Source organism: Gobio gobio, assembly GCF_949357685.1.
Source record: "Gobio gobio genome assembly, chromosome: 14".
Classification (NCBI taxonomy): Eukaryota; Metazoa; Chordata; class Actinopteri; order Cypriniformes; family Gobionidae; genus Gobio; species Gobio gobio.
This window is the reverse complement of record NC_137107.1, coordinates 42,563,769-42,590,124: the sequence shown is the minus strand read 5'-3', so window position 1 is coordinate 42,590,124 and position 26,356 is coordinate 42,563,769. Positions and strand designations below refer to the sequence as shown.

General features: G+C 38.0%; 1 protein-coding gene across 1 annotated transcript; it reads left to right on the top strand.

Annotated features, from left to right (window-relative positions):
* The first annotated feature begins 1,916 nt into the window (after positions 1-1,916).
* prodha (proline dehydrogenase (oxidase) 1a) lies at positions 1,917-25,482 on the top strand. Its single transcript, XM_079835763.1, has 14 exons — positions 1,917-2,320; positions 4,012-4,220; positions 7,398-7,432; positions 10,516-10,665; positions 12,305-12,369; positions 12,453-12,569; positions 13,991-14,070; positions 14,202-14,283; positions 14,368-14,460; positions 16,431-16,577; positions 17,793-17,968; positions 19,406-19,504; positions 19,625-19,713; positions 24,988-25,482. The coding sequence occupies exons 1-14, from the start codon at positions 1,994-1,996 to the stop codon at positions 25,176-25,178; spliced, it is 1,860 nt and encodes a 619-aa protein (XP_079691889.1). The 5' UTR covers positions 1,917-1,993; the 3' UTR covers positions 25,179-25,482.
* The last annotated feature ends 874 nt before the right edge of the window (positions 25,483-26,356 follow it).

Sequence of the window (26,356 nt, the reverse complement as noted above, 5' to 3'; positions counted from 1 at the left end):
AATGTGACTGAATAAGTCTTCTTTTCAGTACACAGACAAGTTAAACCACATTCACTGCTGTTGGGTCACACTGGTCAGACAATATGAACCAACACCCATGTAATTTGTTGAGATCAGGGAGAGGGTTTGTGTTGATTAAAAAGGTTTGAAACAGCAACGAGAACACATCAGGGAAGTCATATAGCAAAGGTTTCTGTTTTTGAAGTAGGTGGTGGTCATGATTTCTGACAGACAAACACAATAATCAATCCATTGAGTCATTAAGAAAGCGTTTGAGTCATCGGCTGTGTAACATGATATTGATTAGGAGTTCAGATCTTCAGCACCACAGTCCACAAGCTCAAACTAGAGTATATGGTAACAGAAACACACTTTTCTGTGAGGAAATAAGCACAAAAAACACACACAAAAAAACACTGGACTGTCCTGAAGTGACTAGGGTGGAGGTCTAAATCCATTGGGAAAAAAGCAATGGAGACCAGAAAACAGCAACTCAAACAAGACATTTGTGACCCTGGACCACAAAACCAGTCATAAGTCACATGGGTATTTTGTGGCAATAGCCAACAATATTGAATGGGTCAAAATGATTGATTTTTCTTTTATGCCAAAAATAATTAGGTTAAGTAAAGATCATGTTCCATGAAGATATTTTGTAAATTTACTACCGTAAATATATCAAAAATGTATTATTAGTAGTAATATGCATTGCTAAGGACTTCATTTTGACAACTTTAAAGGAGATTTTCTCAATATTTAGATTTTTTTGTACCCTCAGATTCTAGATTTTCAAATAGTTCCATCTCAGCCAAATATTGTCCTATCCTAACAAACCATACATCAATGGAAAGCTTATTTGTATAATGTATAATATCTCAATTACAAATTTTTTTACTGGTTTTGTAGTCCAGGGTCATATTTGTGTACTTTGCAAAAGAAGAGTGGGCGGATCTACCGGTAATGAGGAATGGAAATGTCATTGATCAATAAAGTACAAATACTTATAGGAAATCTAGGGTGACAATCAGTGTTATTTTAGTAATATAGTATTATAGATTTATTCATATTTTGAATTAGTGTTTTTTTTTTAAGATACATTTTTTGTATTTTTATGTGCTTTTGCCCTTTTTATAGTTTTTGTTTTTAAATATTACTATTAATAATACATTTTTTTATTCCAGTTTTTTTTTTCTTTTTTTCCAGTAAGTAATTTAAGTCGCTCCAACATTCAGTTATTTGCCACGGCAACATTTCTAATTTATTTTTGTTTATTTTATGTTTTTATCTACATACACACAAAAATGTAAGCCCTTTTTTAGATTTACACAATTTAATTAATAGTAAAAATCCATCAAATTAAATTAAATAAAATGCGTGTAGCCTATTTTTATTGAATAATTGAACAATCCTTAATCAATTATTTATTTTGATGGAATTTTAATATTGTGTAAATCTATATTTTCTATAAATCTATATTTAATTTTATTTTAGTGAAGGAATATTTTTAATAGTTTTAGTTAATAACTAGATAACTTAATAATTAGATAATAATCCTGGTGCCATTGTATAATTATTTCTGTGTCTAATAATTTAATCCACATATTTGACCAATATTTTAAATTAAACAATTCATTCATTCAATTTGCATGGGTATTTGTCCAGTATCTACGCATTATTTTATATTAAGCTTCACTTGTTTTATTTTATTATTTAGGAAAATAATCTTGTTTTAGCTCAAGTAATAATTGTACACTTAGTACAAGTACAAGTCACAAGTAACTTTGGTACATGCAATGACGCAGTGAGCCAGTCCGTCGCGTCACAGATCATGAGCCAATCACCACTCAGAGCGCTCAAAGTACTTTGCATATTTTCAGAGCGCGCTTTAATGACCCTCCCTTATGGGGGGTGTTTCCATCTCATTCATCTAGAAGCCTCCATCGTCACAAGAACCACTGCGAAATTTCCTTTATCACATCTTCGTTCATCAAAAATGTCTTACTCTAAAGTTATCCCCGCTCTGGTCAGAGTAAAGCCGGGTCAGTTGTTTGGCGAGAGGCTTCGCTCAACCGTCGCATCCACGCAGCACAAAGAGCTGAAGACGGAGGACCCGCCGCTGGACCCGAGCTGCACCATCGTGGAGAAGCCCTGCGATGTGGATCTCATCAGCGGGAAGGCGCACACGGTCGGCCGGAAGATCTCCGTCGATTTCGATAACACGCAAGAAGCTTATAAGAGCAAAGATACACTGGAGCTGCTCAGGAGCCTGCTGGTGTTCAAACTCTGCACCGTTGACTTCCTGGTCGATAAAAATAAAGAGGCGAGTTAACTTACTTTTTGATGTTTGAAAAACTTTTAGTTGCAATTAATTTGTTCCCCCTTCAAGCGTATTATTTGATCGCACACATGAAATTAATTTTACGTTTTTTTAATTCATAATTTTTTTTATTATAAATATTCTTAGAATGTTTGTGTGTATTATATATTAAGTACATTAAGTGTGTATTATACACACACACATACCTATATATAACACATTTATATATGTTATATATAGGTATAGGTATATATGTGTGTGTGTGTGTGTGTATGTATGTGTATATATATATATATATGTGTGTGTGTGTGTGTGTGTGTGTGTGTGTGTGTGTGTGTGTGTGTGTGTGTGTGTGTGTGTGTGTGTGTGTGTGTGTCAATGACAAATAAGGTTTTCAAGATAAAAAAATTATTAATTTTAAGCAAAACGTTTTCATATTTTTTGCAAGTACTGATATTGTGCGGGATTTCCCTTTATTCGTTGAAGCAAAACAAAAAGTATGGTGTTGATTCACATAGGTTTTACTGATTTTAAGGCAACATTAACAGGGAAACGGTCAGGTGGTGCGACCATATATTCACTTAAAATAATATACATTTAATGTACTTGGCACTACTGAGAACTTGTAGATGTGAATCATTGTAGTGTCTAAAATGCATATCACATGGTAAATTCCCTTTCAATTTATTTATGCATTGCCCTTTTAGTCCAATTCATATAAACGGACACTTGTGTTCAAACACCCGTCTATGTGTTCAAACACCCAATTTTCCATAAGGAGTTTTTATGTTTTGTTTTTAACTGTAAAAATGATTTGTGTACATTATATCAGGGGTTTTCAAACTGGGGTCCGGGGTCCCCAGAAAATTTCGGAGAACAAAAAGACAAAGCAAAAATGGATAAAGTCTACTGGACATTCTAACTGTTTCATTTATGGTTCTCTCCTTTCTTGCCGTATAAATTCCAGATTTATATATGTTTGCTTTGTATCTTTCTAGTGAGTTTTTCTCACTATAGTGCCCTTTATCTTGCTCACTGGGGTTATAAGGCAGTTTTCTTAACACACTTCCTATACGCTGCTTGCATACATTTATTGTGAAAGTTGCGTATACAAATAATTTTCTATTTCTATTTCTAAAACTTCTTCAGGTTTATACATCCAACATTACTAGCCAATTTAAGTTGGGAAACAATATGTTGTATTTATAATGTCACACTTACTATTTATCTAACAGTTTGAATGTTTTTTCATACATAAAAATGGATGGATTTTAGGAAGGGGGTCCCTCATAAAGGTTCATCATATTTGGGGGTCCTTGGCATCATAAAGTTTGAAAACCCCTGCATTATATAACGGTTTACAGTTATATTTCGTACTTCATTTCGCAATTGCGGTGGGAATTGATAGTTTTAAATGTAAATTTGCTGGTCGCACCACCTGACATTTCAAACTCATGTAAGGAATAATTGATGACGGGCCGTTGAATTATTAGAAAATAATACACACCCGATAATGGCCGTTACACCTCGGGTGTGCATTATTTTTCTAATAATTCAACGGCCCGTCATCAATTATCCCTTACATAATTTCTGTTTTCTCCATTTTTGTTTCTTAATTTTGGAAACTAATGTAGGCAACTTGTCATGGTTTTATTTATTTATTTATTATATTCCTCACTTTTTTCCGTCCGCAGCTGATAGACCTCAGTAAAAAGGTGTTTGGCCAGCGGCTCTTTGAGAAACTGATGAAAATGACCTTCTACGGTCAGTTCGTTGCGGGTGAGGACCAGAACTCCATCAAACCTCTGATTGAGAAGAACCAGGCGTTTGGCGTGGGCTCGGTTCTGGACTACAGCGTTGAGGAGGACCTGACTCAAGAAGAGGCTGAGAAGAAGGAGATGGAGTGAGTTTGTTTTCCTTCCCACTATCCTACTGTTAGATCGGATCGAGTCTTCATATCAGAAATAGTAGACCCTAAACACAGATGCCAGATCCTGTCAGAAAATATATATTTTGTCTGGCATCCAAAACTGTATTAACAGTCTTCTATCAGCTTGAGAGTTTGACCTGAGGTTATTGAGTAATCTAAACTGGTAAAAACGACATGACATTGTGTTCTAGCCAGGCATTTGAATCATCAGTGCATCTGAAACCATGTCACCCTTTTGGCTGCACTAGTGGAAACCGTCTTCTATTACCCTCTTCCCCATTGGCCAGTTTCGGCCAAGGCCCACCGCCTGATTGGCTCAAAAAGGGAGGTGTTTACTCTTCTCCTCCTCTTGCGGAATTCAGTCACATGAGGCTGAGCGAGGAAACCCAGGCCAGCGTGTTGAGTAACTCAAAGTGTCACAAGCGTTTAACATTTGAAGGTGTGGCGCAGATAGTATACTGTGAAAATCACTCTTTAAAAGGTTAACCCTTAAATTAGGCTACGTTTTGAGCTGCTGGTTTAATATACTTCTTCTAGAAACACAAAAGTGAAACTTTTTTTCATGTTACTCCCATGGGAAAGTGCTTTCATTTTGTTCAGAGGGAAAAGCCAGTTTGTTGAGTCGAACAACACACACACACACACACACACACACACACAATGAAAATGTTATGTAAGGTGGTTTAGACGAGACCTAGAGGAACACAAAAGGTTCAGAACAGGCGCGAAAGCCTTCAGGAATCAGCAGAACATGAAGCTGAAGAGTTTTAAGAACGCTGAGCCATTGATCATGTGACTAACATGTGGATCGGATTGACCACAAAGCATTAAATGGAATTACCGGTACAATAATAACATATTCAAAAGCACATATAGATCCAGTTCTCTGTAATATGAAAATATCAGGATTCTGAGAACTAGACATTTTACAGCCGGTGATTTCCTAAACAGACAAGACAAAACCACTCCAATAAAAGCAGTTACAGCTCCAGTGCAGTAAAAGTCAATTGCTTTAGGGCACAATTTTCCTCTGTTGTAAACCATGCATCACTACTACATTACTCGTGCTTGAGGTTAGCAGTTTACCTGTCCTCTTTGCTGTTATTCAGACATGAATGGTTCCTTAAATCATATGACTTATTGAGGTGGTATTTGACATGACAATCATGTGATTGTGTTTTATGTATATGTACACTGCCGTTGTAAAGTTTTTGAAGAAGTGTCTTATGCTCACCGAGGCTGCAGTTATTTTACTAAAAAAGAAAAATAGCAATATTGTGAAATATATTATTAAAATGTTTTCTATGTTAATATATGTTCAAATGTAATTTATTCCTTTGATCAAAGCTGTATTTTCAGCATCATTACTCCAGTCTTCAGTATCACATGATCCTTCAGAAATCATTCTGACAGAACAGTATTGATCTGAAATGGAAAGCTTTTGCAAAATTGTACTACCGTTCAAAAGTTTTGGGTCAGTAAGAATTTTTTTCTGGGGAAATAACTTAAATATAAATTAACACATTTGTTCAGCAAGGATGCATTCAATTGATCAAAAGACATTGAAGACATTTCAAAAGACATGACAGTATAGACATTGATAATGTTACAAAAGATTCTATTTAAAATGAATGCTGTTTTTTTTTTTTTTTTTTTACTTTCTATTCATCAAATAATCCTGACATTTTTTTTTCAACATTGATAATAATTTATACATTATATATTTATATAGACACACCGAGACACTCAGACCAACACACACACACACACACACACACACACACAGACAGACAGACAGACACGCACACACACACACACACACGCACACAGGCACACACACAGGCACACACACACACACACACACACACACACACACACACACACACACACACACACACACACACACACACACACACACACACACACACACACACACACACACACACACAGACAGGCACACACACACACACACACACAGGCACACACACACACACACACACACACAGGCACACACACACACACACAGGCACACACACACACACACACACACAGACAGACAGACAGACAGACACACACTGACAGACACACACTGACAGACACACACACGTATGTATATGTATAAATTTAACCCAAAAGCAACATTTTATAAATAAATAAATAAAATGACAAAAGCATTAACATTAAAAAAAAAAGCTAAAATGTATATACAGTATTTCTCCTCTTTTATCAGATATTTTATCTTGTTGAGATACTATTATATAATTATGATATTTAGATTTTTTATTTTCATATATTATGCTATGTAAAAGTTTTAATTTATTTTATTTCAGTATTAGGTATTTTAATGTTCATTTTAGCTTAAATTTGTATTAATTTTATGTGCTTTTGTAATTTTATTTTTAATTTTTTGGAAATGTTGCTATTTTATTTATTTATTCATTTATTTATTTTTATTCCACTTTTATTTTTATTTGCCAAGGCAACATTTCAAATTTTTGGTTAGTTTAAATATTTTATTTCCAACTTTATTTCCATTTCCATCATTTTTCTGCAAGCAGTTGCAGAGTTAAGGGTCTGCAGCGTCTATCTGAGCGCGTGTTGCAGCCATTTGCCTTGTTTGTCCAGAAGGTCAGGTCGAATACCTGTCATACTTCTCATTCACGTGCCTCAGCTCTGAGCTTTCACATTAGGCTTCCCAGTTTCAGTTATTTGCATGCTGACCATTAGCGTTGGATCGTTTAAGTTTGCCTCAGCCAAGAGAGCTACATTGTTGTTTTAAAATTCTCACATAAGAATTGTCACCTTTCTCAGAGTTTAGAAACGGATTCTGAGTTTAGAAATGGATTCTTTATTGATTGAGCTGAGTCTGTCTGTTGACTGAGACTCGTGTTGCAAAGTGAATGACGCATGTGACTGAAATCTGAAGTGGGCCAGCGTTTGTGAATCAGGTGTTTGTGTCACTGCCAGAGTGTTCAGTGTGTGTTGCATCATTTAATGGTCCCAAGTGAATGTACCACCTCTTCTAATAGAGCGTACAGGAGTTCAAGTGTAAATGTCCTGGTTTAAGGGTGACCTGTTTGCAGAAACCTCAACTAGTGTTAATAAAACACAGCACAAGTTTAACAGCAAAGTTTTCTCCTTGTTTTTCAGTTCTTGTGTTTCTGAGGCTGAGAAAGAGAGTCATGGTAAGTACCATGACCCATTTCAAAATATTCAAAATTTGAACATAAAACTAGACATTGTTTTATTGCTGTGTTAAATAAACCTGGCATATCCTATCATTATGAATGTAAAATTCATCCCTAACTGAGTCGGTTCAGTTGGGCTGCACGATATATCATTTTTAGCATCGATATCACGGATAGGGATTGTAGTTGATCCGTACGGACCAGGCCCCACAGTTCGAAACGCACATCATTCTCGGACAAATGGAAAGTTTAACCATCATAGACAGAAAGTTTATCATTTGCACGTGTTAAGGTCCTGTGAATTTAAACATTCAAGCGATTTTAAACCATTCGAGCGTTTGACGACGCAAAAGAGAACCCAATTAGAAACTCACACGCAGACAGCAAGCAAACATCGTATTCATTTCTCTTCCACATCTATTTGTGCTTGAACGGACACATTCATGCTAAATTATGTCAAAATGGCCGTCTCCGTGAGTAAACACGTAAACACAGTCACTTATGGCTCACGTGAACGTAAATGATTGAGAAAGAAAACGGATGCGTATCATTATATCGGATCCGTGCATTTGGTCTTAAAGTGACAGTAGCCTAATATTCCTGCTGCTGTCTGTGTCATTAAAGGGTTAGATCACCCAAAAATTAAAATTCTGTCATTAATGACTTACCCTCATGTCGTTCGACACCCATAAGACCTCCGTTCATCTTCGGAACACAAATTAAGATATTTTAGTTGAAATCCGATGGCTCTGAAAGGCCTCCATTGGCACAATGCACTTTACACTCTCAAGACCCATAAAAGCTACTAAAGACGTCGTTACAAAGTCCATCTCACTACAGTGGTTCTACAATAACTTTATGGAGTGACGAGAATATTTTTTGTGCACAAAAATCTAAATAAAGACTTATATAGTGATGACCGATTTCAAAACACTGCATCATGAAGCTTCGAAGCGTTATGAATCAGTGAGTCGAATCAGCAGTTTGGAGCACCAAAGTCACGTGATTTCAGCAGTTTGACATGTGATCCGAATCATGATTCGACTCACTGATTCATAACGCTTCGAAGCTTCATGATGCCGTGTTTCGAAGTCCGTCATCACTATACAAGTCGTTATTTCGGGGTTTTTTGCGCATAAAACTATTCTCGTCGCTTTATAAAGTTATTGTAGAGCCACTGTAGTGAGATGGACTTTGTAACGACGTCTTTAGTAGCTTTTATGGGTCTTGAGAGTGTACAGTACATTGTGCCAATGGAGGCCTTTCTGAGCCATCAGATTTCAACTAAAATATCTTCATTTGTGTTCCGAAGATCGTGTTCAAGTCGAACCACATGAGGGTAAGTCATTAATGGCAGAATTTTCATTTTTTGGTGAACTAACCCTTTAATGTTAATCAAACAACAAAATCTAAAGATAAAATACTTTTGTAGCTTTAAACATTAATTATATTTAATTTATACAGTGAAGACTGTGCAGTGTTTTTACATTTGATTTATTTAATTTCTGTACCTACATACTGTTAGACTTAACTGAAAAACATAAAGCACTGTTTATTTTCTTTGTATCTTTTTTCTATTGTATTTATCCATGCTTGTAGTTTGTTTATTATGTTCTATGCCGATTCACTCCCCCACAAAATCACCCCAATTATTCTACAGACCGGGATTCATTCTTTTTAAATAGAGCTATTCAATTGATTTCACATTTATTTGTATAGCGCTTTTCACAATACATATCTTTTCAAAGCAGCTTTTAGTTATTATTGAATTCATTTAAGGACACCATTTTTTCAGTAAACCACTGTTGAATAAAAATAAATAATAGGCCTAAGCAATTTTGTAAAACTGCTGTACCGAACTCGTACCGAACCGTGACTTCAAAACCGAGGTACGTACCGAACCGTCAGTTTTGTGTACCGTTACACCCCTATATATCGTGCAGCCCTAGTACACAGTGTTACTAAATAAATAAACTGTTTAAGCATCCTACTAGGATTATATATTATTATTTTTTATGCTTTTTGTTTTTTATTTTGTATTTTTTTTATATCGTGTTGTGCTGTTGTTTTATATTACTTTGTAATTTGTTTTATTTTTTGTTCTGTTCAGTCTAGTTTTGTTTGTTTGTCTTGTTTTTATGTGGTGTTGCACTGTTTTGTCTTGTTTCGTTTGATTTAATATAATTTTATGCATTTTATTAGATTTTTTTGTTTAATTAGTTATGTAGTTTTTTTTTTTGTTCGTTTATGATTTAGTTTTTATTTTTATAAAATTATTAGTAGTTAAAAGCATTTAGTAAACGACTGTTTTGTTGTATTTTCAGTGGACACCAGTGCATGCTTGCCTCAGGACCATAAGTGTACAGTGCTTTACATTTTATTTCATGGCTTTAGTGTTAATGCTGGAAGGGTGTTGGCGGTTTGTTGGGTTTCATCGGGCTGGGGTTTTTAAGTTTGTTATGTGACAGGCGAGCAACGCTTCGCCTTAGGGATCATGCTGCGTGTGGACTCAGTCATCCAGGCTGAAATAGACTGTTGTATGTGTGTTATGCAGTCTAGCTGTTTCACTCGCTCAGACTGGTTAAAGCTGGTTTAACCGTGGGCTCTCCTGGTGAAGGGGCTGAAATTATCTTTGCAAGCTCATGTTTTTTTTATGCCTGTGGGGTGTTCTGTGTCTCAGACGAAAACCTTTCCTCTGTAAGGTATTAGAAAAAAGGTTTTGGCCACAGCCATCATGCTGCATAAAGCTGTTCAGCGTTAATGATAACCATTTTTTATCCTAAATGTGCATTACATTCCTAATGAAGTCAACATGATATGAAAACTGACCCTATTATCTATTTAAAACCTGGTGTTATGCACAAAAACACATCACTTATTGAAGTATAATGGGTTGCAAAAAGCAACTTTTGATGTTTTCATTGTGTGCATAATCTGTGAGGAAACTTCAGCATCATAATGATTTTCTGACAGCTTTTTGCAGCATAATGTGACGCTTAGAAAAGGTTTATGGTGTTAAAACGGGGATGTTTTCAAATCAGTATCTCAGAAATTGACTGGTTTTTGAAATCCATATTCAGGTATGGATCATCGTGAGAAAAAGTACAAAGCTCACCGGCAGTTTGGAGATCGGCGTGGAGGAGTGATCAGCGCTCGCACGTATTTCTACGCAGATGAAGCCAAGTGTGACCATCACATGGAGACTTTCATCAACTGTATCAAAGCTTCCGGTGAGAGAAATGTTACTTTGTCTTCTTGAAGTGCCCACATTTTGCTTATTCGGACATTACCTTTCATGTAGTGAATGTAAAAGGTTTGCAGAGTTTCTGAGCTGCCTGAAACGAGTCGTCAGTAATTCCGGTCTCACTTCCTGCACGAACCTACATCGGTTTGTAACAAATCTGCATAATGCCAGTCTATGGTCTTCATTGGCTGCACGTGAACATCTACTTTGACCTTCAAACACTGTAGTTGTAGCTGAGACTGGAAGAGTTAGGTTTATGTTGTCGACATTTTGAAAAGATGCTGTGTTCTGGTGCCAGAGCAAATACACTATGAAAAATGATGAAGACTCTGGCTCAAATTGAAATGGTAAAACCGATGCTATTGTTACTGTTCATATCACTGTGTATATAAGCGCTGAGAGAGCCTTTGGAGCTGAAATTCAGATATGGTAATGGATGTTTCTTTTCGACATGCCCATCTGACCAATCAGAGCCGAGTAGACCAATCACAACAGACTGGACCATCTGACCAATCAGAGCAGAGTAGGCCAATCACAACAGACTGGACCATCTGACCAATCAGAGCAGAGTAGGCCAATCACAACAGACTGGACCATCTGACCAATCAGAGCAGAGTAGGCCAATCACAACAGACTGGACCATCTGACCGATCAGAGCAGAGTAGACCAATCACAACAGACTGGACCATCTGACCGATCAGAGCAGAGTAGACCAATCACAACAGACTGGACCATCTGACCGATCAGAGCAGAGTAGACCAATCACAACAGACTGGACCATCTGACCAATCAGAGCCGAGTAGACCAATCACAACAGACTGGACCATCTGACCAATCAGAGCAGAGTAGGCCAATCACAACAGACTGGACCATCTGACCAATCAGAGCAGAGTAGGCCAATCACAACAGACTGGACCATCTGACCGATCAGAGCAGAGTAGACCAATCACAACAGACTGGACCATCTGACCGATCAGAGCAGAGTAGGCCAATCACAACAGACTGGACCATCTGACCGATCAGAGCAGAGTAGACCAATCACAACAGACTGGACCATCTGACCAATCAGAGCAGAGTAGGCCAATCACAACAGACTGGACCATCTGACCGATCAGAGCAGAGTAGACCAATCACAACAGACTGGACCATCTGACCAATCAGAGCAGAGTAGGCCAATCACAACAGACTGGACCATCTGACCAATCAGAGCAGAGTAGGCCAATCACAACAGACTGGACCATCTGACCAATCAGAGCAGAGTAGGCCAATCACAACAGACTGGACCATCTGACCGATCAGAGCAGAGTAGGCCAATCACAACAGACTGGACCATCTGACCAATCAGAGCAGAGTAGGCCAATCACAACAGACTGGACCATCTGACCAATCAGAGCAGAGTAGGCTCTCAGGAAGGAGGGGTTTAGAGTGACCGTTTTACTTTTATCAAACAGTTTCAGACTCTTTGAGGAATGAGGCGATGCGATGTATATTATGAGAAAATGAAAGTGTAAACCTATTGTAGAAGCCTCCGAAACAAAATTAGGACTCTTTAAAAACAGCAAAATATGGGCACTTTACTCTTGGAGTTTCTTTGACGTGTTTGTGTTGATGTCTGTGTATTTTAGCCGGAAGCTCTGTCGATGGATTCTCGGCCATTAAGATGACCGCACTGGGCCGGCCGCAGTTCCTGGTAATTCTTTTTCACTCGAATTTAAATTTCTTTCAGATAAGCCGATGTCTGTGTGATTCATCTTGAGTCGTTTTGTCTTAAAGCTGCAGTTCTCTGAGGTGCTGGTGAAGTGGAGGCGGTTCTTCAACCTGTTGGCCGCCCATCAGGGGAAAGACGGCATGGCCTTACTCGAGCAGAAGCTAGAACTTGAACAGCTGCAGGTTTGTGTTTTGCACTCAGTTTATAATTCATATGAAAAGTCCAATATTGACTGGGTTTTGGGATGTTAGTTAAACTAATTTAGTGTGGTCAATAATTAGTTTGCTTTCATCATGTTTGCAAAAAATATCCAAAAACCACTAGGCCAGTGTTATACATTTTGTTCAGTTGAGGACTTACAATATCCCAAATGTTTCCAACTATTTATAAATCGTGAGAAATTGCTATTTTAACCAAGAAACTGGGACGTGTGAGGGAGTCGCCTGTCAAATTGCGTCATATCTGTGTTCCCCTCGGTTTCTGGTTTTATTTTGCAGAAACGCTTTACTCTCACTGCAGTGTGAACAAGAGTCAGCAGCCGGCGAGAGAACGCACAGAGTAACGTCATAACATCATTTTCAACACACTCAGATGTGTCTAATACGATAAAGCTGTGTTACCTCATACTCCGGAAAAGCGAAAATTTATTATGACTGTGGCATAATAAAAGTCCCGCTGCTCGCGAGGCGTGTTTTCTGCTCTTCATATAAGTAATCGCTCCAGCAGCCTTACTCAGCTCCACAACACTCGGTCCTGCTCTGCTTCATACTACAGTAACGTTATAATAATAAACGCTAATAATCTCATCCATAAACATGATTTCTGCCCGAGTCCTATCCCGATTCTTTTCCACCGCTGTGAGGTGAAGACCACATGTCCCATGAATCCGTGCTCAAACTTGGCATCGTCAAACTACGCCTTTGTTTTGAATAGGTGACCTCTAGTGGACGTAAAAGTTGCATAGTGCAGCTTTAAAGACAACATTGCATTGCAACTAGCATTTATCATTTGTAATATGACATATTATAAAGTGAACAATATTTTTCAGCAGGAAATAATCTGTTTAGAAAATGAAATTTGTGTTTTAGAAAAACAACCAGGGACTTTTTATTTAGGAAGTTAATGGGGTCTATTTAGATTTTTGCAAGAAGTTGTACTTAAAACTCTTTACAATTCATTATGACAAATGTGTACAATTATTTGTGTATTTATTAAAAAAAGTATAATTTAATATACTAAAATTAAAATTGCTGTTCTTTAGAGTGTTAATTTCATATACTCCTGAAAATATTACAGTTTCCACAAATATAATGCACAGCACAACGGTTTTCCAACATTGATAATAAAAAGATAAAATAATAAGCAAATCATCATATTAGAATGAATTCTGAAGGATCATGTAACACTGAAGAATGGAGTAATGATGCTGAAAATTCAGCTTCACATTTTAACATATATTAGGTGATTTTTAAATTATAATTATATTTCACAATATTTTTATTGTATTTTGGTCAAATAAATGCAGCCTTGGTGAGCAGAAGATATATATATATTACATATATCTTTCTCTGTTTTTTTATTTAAATTTTTTTTTTACCCGCAGGACAGTTTGATCAAGCTGGGTGTAGGTGCTAAATCAGACGTTGAGAACTGGTTTACTGGAGAGAAACTGGGATCATCAGGGTAAACTTCCTTCTCTTCAACTGATTTCCCAGTCCCTAAAGTACATTACTCACCTATTACTTCTCCATGTTTCACACTGTCTGTATGTTTCGGAGCATGTTTCTGACCATGTTTCTCTGTTGTTCTTGTAGAACCATTGATCTGTTGGACTGGAACAGTCTCATCAATGACAGAACCAAAATCTCCAACCTGCTTGTGGTGCCTAACATGGAGGTAACGCACACAGACACGCACTAAAAATGTGTCTAATGCACACAAACGCTACTCCGCTCACACGAGCTCTGTGTATTTCCAAAGAGTGGTCACCTGGAGCCTCTGTTGAGCAAATTCACTGATGAAGAGGAGAAACAGATGAAGAGGATGCTACAGAGAATGGACGTCCTTGCCAAGGTATTGTCACCAAAACTGTAGATGCTGTTAGGTAAATGACCTGAGATATCTTGGACAGTTTGATGGTGATTGGGCACATCTAAAGTTTACATAAATGTTATGACAGAAATCAGGCGGTAGCAGTTGATTTTTACACTCGCTGTGTCTGTGTGCATTTGATGTTTGACATTACTCTCTCAGAGTGACTTGACCCTGATCAGCCATTAACTAAACACTTTTCTTACTCTGACGCAAAAGCATCTAATTTTCCTTCTCGTTTGTGTTTGCACATCTGTTCTTACTTTGATAGGTAAGCTCTTGGTAGAAATGGTTCTGATGGAAAAGTATCACTCGGTTAACATTGTTTGTTAACCTTGACAGTACATGTTTAACGACACAAGAATGTAGTCAGGTGGGCGATAAAACCGACAAAAACCTTCCCATCGACTTGCTTTAACTTCTTATTGCTTTGGAGGTTTTAGCAAGGTCTGTTCTTAACATTTAAACAACGCTCTAAAGATTTTTAACAGCCCTCAATGTCGCAAGACTGACTATCTTCTGTCAGATAAGCACACAAAAGAGCTTTACAGAGGGAAATGTTACAAGAGTTAAAATAAACCAAATACAAAATGTTCCCGTCTTAATCTCTATAAAGACAGACGCTGAGGCTGTTAGATAAGAGATTTGTACATTTTTAAGGTCTAAATGAAAGCGTTTTTATCTTCGCAAACGCCAAAGTCATTTATCTACAGCATTTCAGCTTGTGAATTCTTAAAACTGAAAGAGTACATTGAATAGACCACATTTGAACGACGGCCAAAATGTCATTACATCATAGATGTGTGGGTGTGAATGTATGAGTGTCACCGATCAGACATAACATTGTGACCAACTTCCTAATATTGTGTTGCCCTGACCCATCGAGGCATGGACTCCGCTAGACCCCTGAAGGTGTGCTGTGGTATCTGGCTCCAAGATGTTAGCAGCAGATCCTTTAAGTCCTTTAAGTTGCTCTGTGGTCCAGTTCTGATGCTCATGTGCCCACTGTTGGTGCTTTCGGCGGTGGACAGGGGTCAGCATGGGCACCCTGACTGGTCTGCGGCTATGCCGCCCCATATACTACAAACTGTGATGCTCTGTGTATTGACACCTTTCTATCAGAACCAGCATTAACCTCTTGAGCAATTTGAGCTCCAGTAGCTCGTCTGTTTGATCGGACCACACGGGCCAGCCTTCACTCTTCACGTGCACCAATGAGCCTTGGCCGCCCATGACCCTGTCGCCGGTTCACCACTGTTCCTTCCTTGGAGCACTTTTGATACTGACCACAGCAGACCGGGAACACCCCACAAGAGCTGCAGTTTTGGAGATGCTCTGACCCAGTCGTCTAATCACAATTTGGCCCTTGTCAAACTCGCTCAAATCCTTACGCTTGCCCATTTTTCCTGCTTGTTACACATCAACTTTAAGAACAAAATGTTCACTTGCTGCCTAATATATCCCACCCACTAACAGTTGCCGTGATGAAGAGATAATCGCTGTTATTCACATCACCTGTCATATCTGACAGGTGAAGTGAAAATAGGCAAGTAGGCGTTTTATATATATATATATATATAATATAATATATACTTGCCTATTTAAAAAAAAAAATTGTATATATGTGTTTGTGTTATTGTGAATATATATTTTTTTAAATCAAGTAATTAAAAATACAATATTTACTTTAATATATAATATTTGTTCTTGCATGCATTTGTTTTTCTTTCTGACTTTAGCAGTTAGGTTTTTTTCTTGCTGGCTTATTCAGCTGTTTTCAGTCTGAGAAGTGTGTAGTTTGTTCCCAGTCTTAATAGTCTGTTGTTGACCATGAAATAAACGTCTCCTGGAGGCGGGATGGTTATGTAACTCGGTTTACTGAAGTGCACTGAGTCTGCTACAGCTGAAAGGCATTTTATAACAGAATGTGTGTGTGTGTGTGTTTGTTCCAGCACGCTGTGGAGAGCGGCGTGAGGCTGATGGTGGACGCAGAACAGACATATTTCCAGCCGGCCATCAGCAGACTGACCCTGGAGATGCAAAGGATCTTCAACAGAGAAAAACCCAACATCTTCAACACCTACCAGTGCTACCTTAAAGTGAGTCGCTGAAACACACACACATTCCAGTCCAAGCCAAACACACACACACACACACACACACACACACACGTCCGCACCCTCAAAACTGGCCGCCGATCTTTGTCCACACCCAGACTCATTTTTCGTGCCATAATGGGGATGATTAAAGGATTACTGTATTATCCAGAAAGTAACTCACACCTGAGAGTAAGTCGCACCAGGGCGAATTGCGTTGCCGAGAAGAAAATCATAGATAAATGGCATTTGATTACATTCAAATCAAGTCAACATTTATTTTTATAGCACGTTTAAAAACAACATAAGTTGACCAAAGTGCAGTACACTCTCAACAATACTAGTAGGGCAATGACAAGACACCCAAAACAAGACCCTTCTCATAAACTCCCAGCCATTATGGGCAGTTGTAAGCAAGAGAGAAGAGATGTGTTTTAGCACAGATTTAAAACATCCTAATGAGTCACAGGATCTAGTATGCAGAGGAAGGCTATTCCGCTGCCACAGAGAAAGCACGATCTCCTTTAGTCTTCAACCAAGTTTTAGGGACACTCAAAAGTAGACTCTGTGACGATCTTAAAGGTCTGGCCGTACAGTGATGTTGTAACAAACCAGAAATATACTCTGGAGCAAGACCATGTAATCCCTTGAAAACCATTAATACGACCTTATATTGCACTCTAAAGTCAACCGAGAGCCAGTGCAGGGAGGCCAGCACGGGAGATATACTTCAATATTTCCTTGTACCAGTCAAAAGTCTGGCTGCGGCATTCTGCACCAGCTGCAACTGAGCAAGCAAGTTTTTTGACAAACCCAGATATAAAGAATTACAATAATCCAGTCTGGACGAGATAAAAGCATGCATCACAATCTCCATATCTTTAAATGTCAAGCAGCTCTTCAATTCAGAAATAAATTAAAATACAAATGCGTAACGTAACTTGTAGTGGGGTTCATATAAACAATATTTATTATAAATGAGTTTTCCTTTGCATGCTATACAACAGTCAGTTTAGGCTTTTACGTTACTTTATCTTGAATTATTTTTAAATCTAGTCCCACAGTCACAGAATGAGTCAGCATGATATAGTACTATAGTGGTAAATGGCTGTCAGAAGACCTTGCGTACAACTTTCTAATGGTTTATTGCAATAATTCTGCCTGTGTGTGTGATGAATCCCATGACAAAGTCAATAAACTAAACACCTGTGCTTGTAGGAAGCGTATGATAATGTGTCCGTGGATGTGGAGCTGTCGCGTCGGGAGGGCTGGTACTTCGGAGCTAAGCTGGTCAGAGGAGCGTACATGTATCAGGAGAGATCTCGGGCGGCAGAGATTGGCTACGAAGACCCCATCAACCCTGACTATGAGGCCACCAACAGGATGTACCACAAGTATGTGTTAAAAGTCAAAACATTGCATTTTCTAAATGGAAAAAGCATCGATATAACATGACTTTTTTTCCCTTGTCAAATTTAATCGCACCCACCATAAAATCTACAGTCAGTATTTTCATACTTTGATTGCTGTGGATTTTTGTTTACATGTATTGGAAATATTGAGCTTTGAGACCAATATAGTTATATAACATAACGCATAGGAATATAGTATACCATATTGTACAGTAATGAAATGCTGATAAGCACTGTAAAAGAAATGTGCATCTATTTAAACTTGTATTATGTCACTACCTTAATTATAATGTGAGAGATTAAAAGATTAAAAATATATATTAATTCTTTAAATACTTTTATTCCACATAACCCATTATGTGATAAAAAAACAAGCATTTAAATATACATCAATTCTTTAAATATCTTATTCCACATAACCCATTATCTGATGAAAAAGCAAATATAAATTTTTTAAAAAGTAATATTTTAAATATAGTTTTTATTGGATAATGGGTTATGTGGAATAAAATAAACGCAACATTAAATGTATATTTGAACAGTTCATATATTTTTGAATATTAAAAAAAAAAATCCACATAACCCATATTTTAATTGTTTAAAAGCAAAAATATGAAATATATTCATTGTTTAAATATATATTTTATTTTATTCCACATAACCCCTTATCTAATGAAAAGCAAATACATATTTAAAAAAGTAATATATTTTTAAATATTTGTTTTACTTAAGATAAGGGGTTATGTGGAATAAAATATATATTTAAACAATTAATATATTTTAGAATATTTAATTTATTTTATTCCACATAACCCATTATCTGCTGAAAAGCAGTACAATTAAAAAAGTTACATATTTGCTTTTCATTGGATAATGGTTTATGTGGAATAAAATAAAATTAAATACAAAATTAATTTTATTCCACATCATGTTAATTGTTTAAAAGCAAAAATATAAAATATATTAATTGTTTTCATATTTTCCCCCCTACATTTTATTCCACATAACCCAAGCAAACATTTAATATATTGTTTTTATTTATGTTATTTTACTGATCTGAGAATGAGCCCTGTACATTGGCATCTTGCACCATGAATTATATGATCATGTGTATAATCATCCCACACATTTTGATAACACAATGTACCATCTAATTTGGTTTCGCCTTCTCGTCTCAAAATACTACTTTATTCAACACCTAAAATACCTGCTTACCTGAGCTGAGCTTGTTTTGCCCATCAATGTCACGCTGCTATTGTGCGTCATAATACTCTAAATATTAGCGCACAGGAACGACTTGCTTTGACTTGTTGCTACAAACCGAAGTAAATAGTTGAGGATTAATTTCTTCTATTCTTCTGTCACCTGTCATTGATCGAGTCCTAGAAGCTTTTATTAACCATTATCTGTGTCTGTAAGGTGTCTGGAGTTCATTCTGGAGGAGATTAATCTCAACAGGATGGCCAACGTCATGGTGGCGTCTCACAATGAGGATACGGTCAAATTCACACTGGAGAAGTGAGTCTAGAGCCAAGAAGAGATGCATAAAATACATTCAGCACGAGCCGAAACCGGTTTTGGTCCGTATCTGTGGCTAATGATGAGCATGTGTGTGTGTGTGTGTGTTATTCTGTACAGAATGAACGAGATGAGTCTCTCTCCCACTGAGAATAAGGTTTACTTTGGACAACTGCTGGGAATGTGCGACCAGATCAGCTTCCCGTTGGGTGAGTGGAAAAAGAGCAGTGTGGGAAGGAACAGATGTTGAAATCTAATGTTAAAGGGGTAGTTGATTAGGATTTATGATAATGTTGCAGTTTGAGCATAAACAATATCTGCAAAGTTACGACGCTCTAAGTTCAAAGCAAAGGGAGATATTTTCTTTTTAAAGAAATTACCCTTTTAAGGACTACAACAAACGGCTGATAAGGACTACAACAAGCTTCTTCACGGGTTAGTGACATCACTAACCCTAAAATGTACATAAACCCCGCCCCCAGGAACACACAACAAAGGGGGTGAGGCCATGTTGAGAGAGGAAGAGTTGTTGTAGAGCACATCTGGGAGTCTGCTCAAGCTGTCGAATCCGTCTTTTCACATTTGTTGCAATACAGTACGCAACACAAATGCAATAGCATGTCATTAAAGCAAGATGACAACATAAGTTATAACTATAGCTGTTCTATCTTCATGCAGCATACATTCTCTGGCTCTATAGGCATTTTACAACAGTTCCCACACAAACGATTTATTAGATTGTCATGACAGAATATGCTAATCAATGACTTGAAGATAGTAACTCCACATCAGCTACATAAATTCATCAGCTAACCATTCAGAAACGCCCTGTTGCTTTGTACATGTTGTCACTTCTTCTTGAGTCACTCCTTTATTGTCCCACTCCGGTTTGAACATTAAAGGCTGAACAGTTTCAGACATTTTTCAGTGCATGTCTGCAATCGGTAATCGGAGCCGTTAACATGAGCTCTTGAAGCTCCGCCCTCTTCCTGAAAGGGGGTCGGGAGCAGCAGCTCATTTGCATTTAAAGGGACACGCACAAAACGGCGCGTTTTTGCTCACCCTCAAAAAGTGACAATTTTAACATGCTATAAAAATGATCTGTGGGGAATTCTGAGCTAAAACTTCACAAACACATCGGACATCAGAGACTTTATATATCTTGTAAAAAGGGGCATTATAGCACCCCTTTAAAGAGGACCTAGTATGCCCTTTTACAAAGTCAGGGTTAGGGTTAGGGTTGAATGTTTAAACATTTTTCTTTAAACATATTTTACACTGCACCTCACTTTGCAGTCTGTCAGTAACGCTCTGTTTAGTTCCTGTCTCTTTAAAGCCCCTCCTTCCAAAATGTGCAATGTGCTCTGATTGGTCGTCTGCTGGATCAGTGTGTTGTGATCGGTCATCCACTTCGAGCGTCTTTGGGAAAATCCCGCCCCTTATCATACAGCTAATTTTGCCCTTCATGACAACCGTGAGGGGGTGAATTTTTCATAATTTAGGGCGTGACCAGTTGAGTGACAGGTGGATTGCCACTATAGTCTGTTGGGGTAACCGCTTAGAACCCAGGACCAGTAGTGAAAAATGAAGACCAAGAGTCAGGAGTAATTAATTAAAGAAAAATTTACTGTAGAATAGTTTGCAGTTTCATCAGCAGAAGCCAGCTTCAAGTCTCACAAGGAGTTCGTAGGCCGCGCTCCCCCTAACAGTCTCCCCGCCTCCGCCTATAGTGCATACAATTTCTGAACAGTTATACTGTTTTCAAGGTCTAGCCACGTCATTACTGCAAGTTGAATGATTCTGATTGGCTCAGAGAAAATGCACAGTCATGGTAAATTTCCACACAAGGATAGATAGCAGAGCATATCACTAAACTAGGTAGACTAGTTGTCGCCCCATCTCTAGAATTAGATCATTGTTGACCTCGGAGGTTGCAGAAAAGCTTCTTCAGGTCTGGTGTCATGTACAGAAAATGTCCATCTTCAATATTGGGCCTGCACAGATCATGCAACGCACACACACAAAAGCTCCCAAGAATCACAGCTCTCCCAAGGTTGGAGAGTCTTAACTATCAACAAAACACTTCACCAAAACATGCTGATAACATGTGCTTCTCTCTCAGCGAGAGGTACAGACAGGCCAATTCTTTTAGTGTTTCAGTAAAAGGAAATATGAAATTAAATTAAAGACAAATCCACATTTCATCTCTGGAAGCCGCCTAAATGAGCAATCACTGTTACTGCATTCCTGTCGAGTTGGAGATGTGTGATGCCTCAAATCCAAACACACGACAACATGTTCTGAAATCAAGTGTTTTTTGCGAAACATCACACACACCCAGGACAGACCCTTAGTCACCACTCAGAGACCAAATACAAACTTTAGAAAATATAAAGGAAGAAACAATCATGGGTCCTATTGATTAATCAAAATCATAACTGGAAATAATCATTAAAATCATAATAATTATAAAGGAGGACTAATATTGATTGAGGCTTTGATTATGAATTTAAGTAGGATCTATATACACTCACCTAAAGGATTATTAGGAACACCTGTTCAATTTCTCATTAATGCAATTATCTAATCAACCAATCACATGGCAGTTGCTTCAATGCATTTAGGGGTGTGGTCCTGGTAGGGCTGGGTGATATATCGCATGACATTGTTAGGCGCATCTCGTCAGTAAAGCCGGTTCCTTGAGTAGTAGTAAATCGCCATCACCTGCTTTCAGATAGAGCGGCATTTACTACACAGAGCCGTAGTTCACTGACAAGCTGAGCCATATCGCATTAATTATCACGGACGTATCGCCTGCGATTAATTAATGCGATATGTCTCAGCTTGTCAGTGAACTACGGCTCTGTGTAGTAAATGCCGCTCTATCTGAAAGCAGGTGATGGCGATTTACTACTAATCAAGGAACCGGCTTTACTGACGAGATGCGCCTAACAATGTCATGCGATATATCGCCCAGCCCTAGGTCCTGGTCAAGACAATCCCCTGAACTCCAAACTGAATGTCAGAATGGGAAAAAAAGGTGATTTTAAGCAATTTTGAGCGTGGCATGGTTGTTGGTGCCAGACGGGCCGGTCTGAGTATTTCACAATCTGCTCAATTACTGGGATTTTCACGCACAACCATTTCTAGGGTTTACAAAGAATGGTGTGAAAAGGGAAAAACATCCATTATGCGGCAGTCCTGTGGGCGAAAATGCCTTGTTGATGCTAGAGGTCAGAGAATGGGCCGACTGATTCAAGCTGATAGAAGAGCAACTTTGACTGAAATAGCCACTCGTTACAACGGAGGTATGCAGCAAAGCATTTGTGAAGCCACAACACACACAACCTTGAGGCGGATGGGCTACAACAGCAGAAGACCCCACCGGGTACCACTCATCTCCACTACAAATAGGAAAAAGAGGCTACAATTTGCACAAGCTCACCAAAATTGGACAGTTGAAGACTGGAAAAATGTTGGCTGGTCTGATGAGTCTCGATTTCTGTTGAGACATTCAGATGGTAGAGTCAGAATTTGGCGTAAACAGAATGAGAACATGGATCCATCATGCCTTGTTACCACTGTGCAGGCTGGTGGTGGTGGTGTAATGGTGTGGGGGATGTTTTCTTGGCACACTTTAGGCCCCTTAGTGCCAATTGGGCATCGTTTAAATGCCACGGCCTACCTGAGCATTATTTCTGACCATGTCCATCTCTTTATGACCACCATGTACCCATCCTCTGATGGCTACTTCCAGCAGGATAATGCACCATGTCACAAAGCTCGAATCATTTCAAATTGGTTTCTTGAACATGACAATGAGTTCACTGGACTAAAATGGCCCCCACAGTCACCAGGGCTGCGTTCAGCCCCGACAAAACGTTGCAAAACGTTTTTTAAACGGTAACGGTGCTGTGTTGAACACCCTGTTCTGTTGACGCAAGAGTTGTAACTATGGCAGCCGAGAAGGCCATTCTTTGTGTTCTTTTTGTGGAATTTTCGGAGCCTGATAAAATCGATATATATACGGGTTTAATACTGCAAAATACATGCAATCACTGCCCTTGCCGTCCAGAATAAAAGACAACATCCCAATCCCATTTAATGAACCTTTTTCATCTCCTGGTAATCAATTCTAACTTAAATCATTTTATTTCTAGTTCTTACTTTTTTAATAGCTTGTATTTTCTTTCTCACTTTATGTCAAGCAATTACCATATATGAAATTTGGTATATAAATAAACTTGCCTTGCAATTAAGCTAAAGATATAAATAAATACATCATCATGTTGATTATATATATATATATATATATATATATATATATATATATTATATATATATATATTATATTATACATATACATATACATATATATATATTAAACTCTTACGACAATCATGTCTTCTAATACCAGCGGACACATTAAACAACTTTACTTCCATTGTGTGAGCTGTCTCTTTAATACTGCGTGGTTTATATACATTTTGCCGCTGATTGGGCTGTCATTTTTGACACACCCACCAAACGAGATCAAACGCATCTCAAACCCGTTGCACACCGTTGCACACCGTTTCCAGGAAACATGACGTTCAACCGGAAACCGTAGCAAAACGTTGCGCACCGGTTTGAGCTTTGAACGTGCCCCAGATCTCAACCCAATAGAGCATCTTTGGGATGTGGTGGAACGGGAGCTTCGTGCCCTGGATGTGCATCCCACAAATCTCCATCAACTGCAAGATGCTATCCTATCAATATGGGCCAACATTTCTAAAGAATGCTTTCAGCACCTTGTTGAATCAATGCCACGTAGAATTAAGGCAGTTCTGAAGGCGAAAGGGGGTCAAACACAGTATTAGTATGGTGTTCCGAATAATCCTTTAGGTGAGTGTATATATACATACATAATTATATCTAAGTGGTGGTAGATTCCAGAATCTTTCAAGTCGCGCTAGGTGGGTGTGATTTCAGCAACCAGGCACCTCAGCTCCACCCACGTCCCGCCTCTTTGCCCATTTTCTGTTATCCAGGAGTGATGTGTTGCTAAGATGGCAACAGGGCTTCAAAAATGCTCTTCAGAAACCAACAGGTGACGTCACGGTCACATCCATATTTTTTTACAGTCTATAATTTCAACACACTACTAACTCAACCAGGCCCCGCCCCGCCCCTTTATTTTGCTTATGCCTTGGGTGGGAATTATTTCAATGAGGAATATTGTGACATGCTCATTCCTGGAAGAAAACGTAAGACTACAATGGAGTTTTTCAGGGAGTTCAGAAACAGTGCGCACCGATATAGAGAATAGCTCCCTTCGGAGTGACTTGTTGTTTTGCAGACCATTTTTATGCTCAAACAGAAACATTACACACTAAAGAAAGGTGAAAATGTAAAAAAGCATAATGGGTCCCCTTTAATATTGATGCTGATAAATAGCATGAAATGGGCTGATGAAGTTTACCGTTGTGTGTTTATGTGAGCAGGTCAGGCAGGATTCCCGGTGTACAAGTACGTTCCGTACGGTCCCGTGAACGAGGTCATCCCGTACCTGTCACGCCGAGCACAGGAGAACCGCGGCTTCATGAAGGGTTCGCAGAGGGAACGCAGCCTGCTGTGGAAAGAGATCAAGCGCAGACTCTTCAATGGACAACTGCTCTACAGACCTGTGTACTAAAACACACACACACACACAACTGAACATCAACTGTATTTCAAATATGGACCCCTTTCCTCCCCCCACCTGAGCGCACAACCATGAGGGGAAACTCATCACAAAATGGACACAATACATACACCTCAGTTTGTTTACATCAGTGGCTGTAAAAGGAACTAGAGTTAAAGACAACATGAAATTGCATTTGCAATGTTCTTCTGTGATGACATGAAAATTCAAAGGGAATAATATCAGACAGGAGTTGACCTAAAAATATATTAATTATTTAAATATATATTTTCTTCCACATAACCCTTATCTGATGAAAAGCAAAAAAATTAAATAAGGTAATTGTTTAAATATATAATTTTATTTATTTTCATAATCCATATCTGATGGAAACGTAACTTTTTTTAACAAAAAAATCTTTGTTACATAAACAATTATCTAATGAAAAGCAAACATTTAAATATATTTATTTTATTTTATTTATCCCATAAACGCCAAAATCCAATGAAAAGCAGAAATGTAATAAAAATAATATATTTATTGTTTAAATATATATTTATTTTATTTTATTGTATTCCTCCTAAACCATTGTCTGATGAAAAGAAAACATTTCAAAAATATATTTTATTTTATTGAAACAAAGATGAAACCGAAAGTTCTGTGGAAAATAATAGAGGATATCGGGTGAGTTATGAAGATAAGACATGTTTAGTTACATGAACAGAGCAGATAGTTTAAGTCATGTCAGATATGGAGAAAGTTTTGGATGTGCATGAAGACTGTAAATGGAGTCCGTTTTGATTATATGTTGTCTTTAAATCAGCTCTTAATCATTCCACTGTCTTCACATTACTGTGCCATTACAGTCAGCTGTTCACTGGTTATGTTTGGAATAGCGCACATCCATACTATAATATTGTGGTGCTTTGGCACGTCAATGTAACGCTTTTTATGCGTTTTGGCCATTATCGTCTGACAGTAAACTACAAAAACGGTGACGTCTATAGCCATGTTCTATAGGCGCATAGTGTTTCTTTACTGAGTGACATCGCCAACTACTGGCCTGGCAGCATAATACAGCTTTTTTTGTCGTTTTCACAGATTCCATGTGAACAGGGGTTGTTTTTGACAACATTGACGTATGCGAAACTTTTAAAAAACGCACAAGAAAACAGTTTCTGTTTTTAGTA

Coding starts and splice junctions, on each gene's coding strand:
- prodha (XM_079835763.1), top strand. CDS start 1,994: ATGTCTTACTCTAAAGTTATCCCCGCTCTGGTCAGAGTAAAGCCGGGT. Junction 16,578..17,792: donor CCTACCAGTGCTACCTTAAA/GTGAGTCGCTGA, acceptor CTGTGCTTGTAG/GAAGCGTATGATAATGTGTC. Junction 17,969..19,405: donor ACCAACAGGATGTACCACAA/GTATGTGTTAAA, acceptor TGTGTCTGTAAG/GTGTCTGGAGTTCATTCTGG.